An 8,325-nucleotide genomic window follows, 5' to 3' on the forward strand; every position below is an offset into this window, starting at 1 on the left:
AAAAAAAAACAAAAACAAAAACTCCTGGGCTTAAGCATCCTCCCACCTCAGCCTCCTGATCAGCTAGGACTACAGGCATGCACCACCATGCCTTGCTAATCTTTTAATTTTTTTGTAGAGATGGGGTCTGGCTATATTGCCCAGGCTGGTCTCAAACTCCTAACCTCAAGTGATCTTCCCACCTCAGCCTCCCACAAGTGTGAGACCCTGTTCCCAGGCTAACTCTGATAATTTAATTAATTAATTCAACAAATATTATGTACCAGCCACTTCTCTAGGTGCTGGACATACAGGACAAACATCCCTGCCTCATGAAGCTTACACTGTAGTGGGGAAGACAGATAAAAACAAGATAGATAACTAAGTCTAGTGTATCAGACAGTGATGATTGAACGTTATAGAGAAAAAATAAACCATGGAAGGGAAATTCTGAATAGATCACTAGGGACGACCTTACTGAGAAAGTGGTACTTGAGTCAAGAACTAAAGAAAGTCAGGGAGCCAAACATTTTCCTCTAACTTGCCACAAATGGCTTTCCTACGTTGAAATCCCTACTATATCTTCAGACATACTTTAAGTATGTCATAAAATAATCAATTACATTGATTATTCATAGCTTATCTACTATAATGAGCAAATTCTTAATATATCAAAAGGATTTGCTATATATTATAAACATGAAATTAGCCATGAATTAATTATCTACATTATACTTACAGGAATGAAAAAGCTTGTTGGGAATCTTTGAACTGCAGAACGAAATACAAAGCTCCTATATTTTAAAAAGAAAGAAAAAACATGATTTTCTAAATCTATGTTGGTTTTTTTTTTTTCTTTGAGACAGAGCCTCAAGCTATCCCCCTGAGTAGAGTGCTGTGGCATCACAGCTCACAGCAAGCTCTAACTCCTGGGCTCAAGTGAGTCTCCTGCCTCAGCCTCCCAAGAGCTGGGACCCCACAGGCGCCCGCCACAATGCCCAGCTATTTTTTTTTTTTGGCTGCAGCCATCATTGTTGTTTGGTGGGCCCAGGCTGGATTCGAACCCACCAGCTTAGGTGTATGTGGCTGGCGCCTTAGCCACTTGAGCCACAGGTGCCAAGCCCTAAATCTATGTTTTTTAAGAGAAGATCTTTTTTAACTTATTACCTATCTCTCACTAAATATTTAAAAATGCTAATCTGGATATGAGACACATAAATGAGGTTTCAAATACATGAATATTGGTATCTGAGTATGTAAGTAGAAAGGCATGCATGGCATGATGAAAAGTAGCTTCCTTGGGCCGGATGCAATGGCTCACGCCTGTAATCCTAGCACTCTGGGAGGCCAAGGCGAGTGGATCACATGAGCTCACAGTTTTGAGACTAGCCTGAGCCAGAGCGAGACCTTATCTCTAAAAATAGCCGTGCATTATGACAAGCCCCTGTAGTCCCAGCTACTTGGGAGGCTGAGGCAAGAGGATTGTTTGAGACCAAGAGTTCAAGGTTGCTGTGAGCTATGATGCCATGCACTCTACCAAGGGTGACAAAGTAAGACTCTGTCTCAAAAAAATGCAATAAAATAAAATAAAAGTAGCTTAATTAATAAGTATATAATTACCTGGAAGGGTACCTGGGAACTGGTGCGGGAAGCACATCATATTGTCCTGGGGAAAGCTGAAGTGACTATACAGAATGGATAAGGACACCAACAATAGATTAATACAGGTTGTAAACTTGAACTTCATTATCCTTTGTTTTATGACTACACAACATTGTATGATTAATTCTCTACTAGTGGAAAAGGTACATTTTAAAAGGTGTAGCTTCAAAATATTCAACATGTATTCACTTTTAATGGGAATTTTATAGACAATATGCCTAAGATTCCACATAAAAAATTTCTGTCCAATTGATTACACTTTAATTGTACTAGATGGAACAAATCAGTTGCACCGTTTGGCGAGCCGGCTATCAGGTAAAGCGCAGAACTGGTGGTAGGGAATATAGGAGTAAGAGATCTGGTTACTGTCAGCAGAAGTGAGAGGCACCTACCAAAACTGCTCTAACATAAACCACAGCAATCAGTCCTAAAAAACAGACCTAAGATATGGGCAGTAGGAAGAGATGAAATCCAACTGAGTGATCTCAAGACAATTAAGACGATGAGATTTAAGCCCAGCTTTTAAGAAAGGCAGGACTTCCTTGAGGACAGTAAGGAGGGTATTCCAAGAAGGAGGAGGCTCATATGCAAGACTGCCGGGGGAACTTGTTGCAAACTGCCTAGGTGCTCCATTGTCCCTGGGTCTATGGTTATTAGCCCAGAGGTATGAGATGACAGTGTCAGGAACTGGTGAGAGTCTAGAGTGGAATATATGAAGGAAGGGAGGGAGGGAAGAAAGGAGAACCAGCAGCTAGGAGGAGAAAATTAATTTATGTTTCAGGATGTGGCAGGGAGGAGTTATAAACTCCTAGGAAAGATACTGCCAAAAGTGAACACCCTCCCTCCACCTCCTATGATTTTTCCATCAGATTTTAAGAAATAGTGCTTGCTTTTGTTGCAAATGAGGCATCCACATCCTGGCACTACCTGCTACATGGGAATTCACTATTATATTTCACCCTGTAGCTGTCTTTCCCATATTAGTATATAATTTTTATTGCATAAGCAGCTTTTTGTGGATACTGTGATGTGATAAATACAAATTTTATGATGAAATACACACACCGTCCTGATATACCTATGCCTTATTGATTGCTCACTTGACATAATAAACACCAAGAAAACAAGGGTATTCTTGTGTCATGCCACAGAACAGAAATGTATTTTAAATAGGGGGCATTCTTGGGAGCCAGCAATATCCTATTCTTGGTTGTTGTTGTTTTTGAGATACGGTCTTGCTCCATCACCTGGGCTAGAGTACTACAGGGTCATTGTACTCTAGAGCTTACTACAGCCTCAAACTCCTGGGCTCCAGCAATCCTCCTGCCTCAGCCTCCCAAAAAGCTAAGACTACAGGCACTAGCCAGCACATCTGGCTAATGTATCTTTTCTTTTCTCTTTTTGTAGAGACAGGGATCTCATTTGTGCTCAGGCTGGTCTTGAACTCCTGCCCTCAAAGGATCCTCCTGCCCTGGCTTCCCTAAAGTGCTAGGATTATAAGCATGAGCCACCGAGCCCAGCCTACTTCATGATTTTGATGATGTTTACAAGGCTGTTTGCTTTCCATTTATAAACTGTGCATATATGCTTTATGCTTCTCTTTTTCTCTCCCACCCCCATGCAGATATATACACAGAAGAGAAAGAGAACTGAAAAGGGAAAAATAAAACCCTTTAAACACTTGTCTATTCACCTATACTAAGCACTACACATAACGTTCCTATAAAAAAGCGTTCATGGAAAAACTCTTGGATAGCATTAGTCTGGAAAGGAATATTGGTTACCTGTAGTGTCTATATTTGGCATTGTCCATTTGTTATTTAACATGGTTGAGAGAGGGCTGACTTTTTTTAATAAGGTCTTAAATAGTCAGCTGGCTTATATAAGAGACTGCCTGTCTGTGCATTGCTAAACTTCTGTTTGTACTGCAAACAATCAGGGTGGTTCTACTGTCCTTGGGTCTAATGGAGTATATACATATATATTTGTTCCCTAATTCTCCCATTGGGTCTCAGTTCTTCATTTATAATATATAAGGCCCAGAGAATCTAGACAATATGCCCATAAAAATGCCTGCTTTTAGTTAAAGTTTCAATTCATGCTGATTAGGCACTCAGAAATCTTATAATAGCTTGGAGTCAAAAATACAGCAGGATGATATTGGTGTAGATATATAACTCAGTTATGTTGCACCAACACCATTAATGTCAGAAAATGAGATAATGTGAAAAAAAAAAAAAAAGACAACCCTACGTGTTAGGCTCTTGGTATGAGAGAGAGATACATATACCTGTATACACACACACACACATTTTTTTAGACCAGTTTTAGGGACATAGTGAAACTGAGAGAAAGGCAGAGATTTCCCATATAACCCTTGCTGCCATACATGCATAACCAACCTCATTATCAACATCCCACACCAGATGTTCTTACAACTTATGAACCCGCTCTCAGGCAAAATGCAGAGCTAGTGGTAGGGAATACAAGAGTAAGAGAGATCTGGTCCCTGCCAGCAGGAGTGACAAGGATTGACACATCATTATCACTCAAAGTCTGTATGTTGCATTAGGGCTCACTCTTGGTGTTGTACACTTGATAGGTTTGGGCAAATGTAATACATTCACCATTAAAGGATCATACAGAATGGTTTCACTGCCCTAAAAGTCCTGTGTTCTGACTATTTATCTCACCCTTTGGGCAACCCTTGGAAACCGCTGATCTTTTTATTAACTCCGCGGTTTTGCCTTTTCCAGAGTGTCGTAAAGTTGGAATCATACAGTGTGCAGCCAGTTCTGATTGCTTCTTTCACTTAGTAATATACATTTAAGTTTCCTCCATGTCTTTTTTTAGCTTAATAGGTCATTTCTTTGTAGTGCTGATTAATACTCCATTGTATGTATATACCAAGTTTATCCATTCATCTGCTGAAAAACATCTTGGTTTCTTCCAAGTTTTGACAATTACGAATAAAGCTGCTATAAACATCCATGTGCAGGTTTTTTTGTGTAGACATAAGCTTTCATCTCCTTTGGGTAAATATCAAAGAGAGCAATTGCTGGATCTTACAGCAAGAATATATTTACTTTAGTTTAAAACTGCCGAACTATACCATTTTGCACTCCCACCAGTAATGAAACAGAGTTCCTACTGCTCCATACCCTTACTCACTTTGATATTGTCAGTGTTCTGGGATTTTGACCACTCCAATAGGTGTGTATGTATATTATTGTTTTAATTTGCATATCCCTGATGACATGTGATGTGAACATTTCTGCATATGCTTGTTTCCTATCTGCATACCTTCTCTGATGAGGTGTCTATTAAAGTGCTTGGCTCATTTTTAACTATTTGTCTTCTTATTGCATTTTAAGAGTTCTTTGTTTTTTTTTTTTTTTTTTTTTTTTTTTTTTTGAGACAGAGCCTCAAGCTGTCGCCCTGGGCAGAGTGCTGTGGCATTACAGCTCACAGCAACCTCCAACTCCTGGGCTCAAGCGAGTCTCCTGCCTCAGCCTCCCAAGTAGCTGGGACCACAGGCGCCCGCCACAACGCCCGGCTATTTTTTGGTTGCAGCCGTCATTGTTGTTTGGCGGGCCCGGGCTGGGGATTCGAACCCGCCACCTTAGGTGTACGTGGCTGGCGCCTTAGCCGGTTGAGCTATAGGCGCCGAGCCGAGTTCTTTGTTTTTTGTTTGTTTTGAGACAGAGTCTCACTCTGTTGCCCAGGTTAGAGTGCCATGGCCTCAGCCTAGCTCACAGGAACCTCAAACTCCTGGGCTGAAACAATCTTCCTGCCTCAGCTTCCCAAGTAGCCGGGACTACAGGCATGAGCCACCACACCCAGCTAATTTTTCTGTAGTTAGTAGAAATCAGGTCTCACTCTTTCTCAGGCTGGTCTTGAACTCCTGACCTCAAGCAATCCTCCTGTCTCAGACTCCCAGTGTGCTAGGATTACAGGCATGAGCCACCGTACTTGGCCTAGGAACAGTTTTTAATTGTGTTTGTGTTTTTAATTTTAAATTCCATTTGTTCATTGCTGGTATATAGAAAAGCAATTGGCTTTTTGTACATTAACTTCTATCCTACAACATCATTATAATTGCTATTAATTTCAGGAGTGTTTCTGGATTTTCCACGTAGACAATCATGTCAACTGTAAAGAAGGATAGTTTTATTTCTTCTTTCCAAATTAGTGTACCTTTTATTTCCTTTTCTTATGGCATTAGCTAGACCTTCCACTACAATGCTGAAAAGCAGTGGTTAGAGGGGACATACCTGCCATGCTCCTGATCTTAGCAGAAAAACTTCTAGTTTGTCACCATTAAGTATCACATTAGCTGTAGGTTTTTTGTGGATATTATCAAGTTGAGGATGTTCTCATCCATTCCTAGCTTACTGAGAATTTTTGTCACAAATAGTTGGAGTTTATCAAATTTTTTTTGCATCTATTGATATGATCGTATGACTTTCTTCTTTAGCTAGTCATGTGACAGATTAGATTGATTTTCATTATCTTTTTTTTTTTTCTTTTTGAGACAAGAGTTTTGCTTTGTTGCCCTTGGCAGAGTGACCTGGCAACATAGCTCACAACCACCTCAAACTCCTGGGCTCAAGAAATCCTCTTGCCTCAGCCTTCTGAGTAGCTGGGACTAAAAGTGTCTATCACAATGCCCGGCTAGTTGTACAAATGAGGTCTTGCTCTTGCTCAGGCTGGTCTCAAACTCCTGAGCTTAAGCAATCTATCCACCTCACCCTCCCAGAGTGCTAGGATTAAAAGGTGGGAGCCACTGTGCCCTGCCTGATTTTTAAGTGTTGAACCAACCTTGCATACCTGGGATAAATTTCACTTGGTCGTGGTGCATAATTCTTTTTATACATTGTTGGACTTGATATACTAATATTTGGTTGAGGATTTTTACATGTGTCTTCATGAGAAATATTAGTCTGTAGTTATCTTTTCTTGTAATATCTTTCCCTGGTTTTGTATTGGGATGATGTTGGCCTCACAGAATGAGTTAACAAATATGTCCTCTGTTCCTGTTTTCCCAAAGGGGAAAGAGATTGTAAAGAATTGGCATAATTTCTTCCTTAAAAGTTTGGTAGAATTCACCTGTGAACCCATGAGGGCCCAGCATTTTCTGTTTTGAAAGGTAATTAGTTATTTTTTTTTTATTTTATTTATTTTATTTTTTTTGAGACAGAGCCTCAAGCTGTCCCCCTGGGTAAAGTGCTGTGGCATCACAGCTCACAGCAACCTCCAACTCCTGGGCTCAAGCGAGTCTACTGTCTCAGCCTCCCAAGTAGCTGGGGCCACAGGCGCCCACCACAAGGCCTGGCTATTTTTTGGTTGCAGCCATCATTGTTGTTTGGCGGGCCCGGGCTTCGAACCCGCCACCTTAGGTGTATGTGGCTGGTGCCTTAGCCGCTTGAGCCACAGGCGCCAAGCCGAAAGGTAATTAGTTATTAATGCAATTTCTCTAATGGATAATGGCCTATACAGAGTGTCTATTTCTGTGTGAGTTTTTGGAGATTATATGAATAGAGTCATTCAAATTTGTATGAATAGAGTCATACATATTTCTTTACTATCCTTTTAATGTACGTGGGATCTGTAGTGATGTTATTAGTCATTTGTATTTTGTCTCTTTTTGTTCTTGGCTTGGATAGAAGCTTAGCAATTTTATTGATCTTTTCAAAGAACCAGGTTTTGTTTTCATTGATTTCCTGTTTTTCAATTTCATTGACTTCTGCTCTAATTTTTATTATTTCTTTCCTTTTGCTTACCTTGGATTGAATTTACTCTTCTTTTTCTAGTTTCCTAAGGTAGAAATTTAGATGATTGCTTTTTTGGTCTTTCTTCTTTTCAAATAAATGCATTCAATGCTATAAATTTCCCTCTTAAACACTATTTTTGCTACATCTCATAAATTTTGCTAAATTGTGTTTTCATTTAGTCCAAAGTATTTTAAAATTTCTCCTGTGATTTCTTCTTTGATTCATGTGTTATTTAGAACTGTGTTGTTTAACTAATCTCCACTTTTTTTTTTTTGGCTGGGTTTGAACCTGCCACGTCTGGCATATGGAGCCGGCGCCCTACTCCTTTGAGCCACAGGTGCTGCCCCAATCTCCACATATTTTGAGGTTTTCCAGTTATCTCTCACCATTAATTTGTAGTTTAATTCCATTGTGATCTGAGAGCAGACATTGTATGATTTTTATTCTTTCAAATGTACTAAGGTGTGTTTTATGGCCCAGAAGGTGGTCTTGCTTGGTGACTTCCCTCTTAGGTTTGAGAAGAATGTGTATGCTGCTATTGCTGGATGAAGTAGTTTATAGACATCAATTATAGCCAGTTGACTGAGGGCATTTGTTGAGTTCAATTATGTCCTTACTAATTTTCTGCCTGCTGAATCTGTCCATTTATGATAGAGCCGTGTTTAAATTTCCAACTATAATAATGGATTTATCTATTTCTCCTTGCACTTCTATAATTCTTGTCTCATATATTTTGATGTTCTGATGTTAAGCACATATGTATATACTGCCAGATTGTTAGGTCTTCTTGGAATATTCACCCCTTTATAATCATGTAGTGCCCCTTTTTGTCCCTGATAACTTTCCTTGCTTTGATGTCTGCCCTGTTTGAAGTTAACATAACTATTCTTTCTCTTTTTCCTTTTTTTTT

The 8,325-nt window shown here is 39.7% G+C and overlaps 1 protein-coding gene and 1 pseudogene across 1 annotated transcript in view; one reads left to right on the plus strand and one right to left on the minus strand.

Annotated features, from left to right (window-relative positions):
- The window catches only part of STPG4 (sperm-tail PG-rich repeat containing 4), a 53,905-nt gene that overhangs the window by 26,942 nt on the left and 18,638 nt on the right, over positions 1-8,325 (minus strand). The window contains exons 4-5 of the mRNA XM_012803990.1: positions 1,600-1,664; positions 719-773 (exon numbers count right to left, since the gene is read on the minus strand). Of these exons, the coding sequence (XP_012659444.1) occupies positions 719-773; positions 1,600-1,664 (120 nt within the window). The remainder of the gene's footprint in view (positions 1-718; positions 774-1,599; positions 1,665-8,325) is intronic.
- The window catches only part of LOC111724533, an 11,251-nt pseudogene continuing 5,238 nt past the window's right edge, over positions 2,313-8,325 (plus strand).

Source organism: Otolemur garnettii, unplaced genomic scaffold, assembly GCF_000181295.1.
Source record: "Otolemur garnettii isolate 467f Iridium unplaced genomic scaffold, OtoGar3 scaffold00024, whole genome shotgun sequence".
In the NCBI taxonomy this organism is placed as follows: Eukaryota; Metazoa; Chordata; class Mammalia; order Primates; family Galagidae; genus Otolemur; species Otolemur garnettii.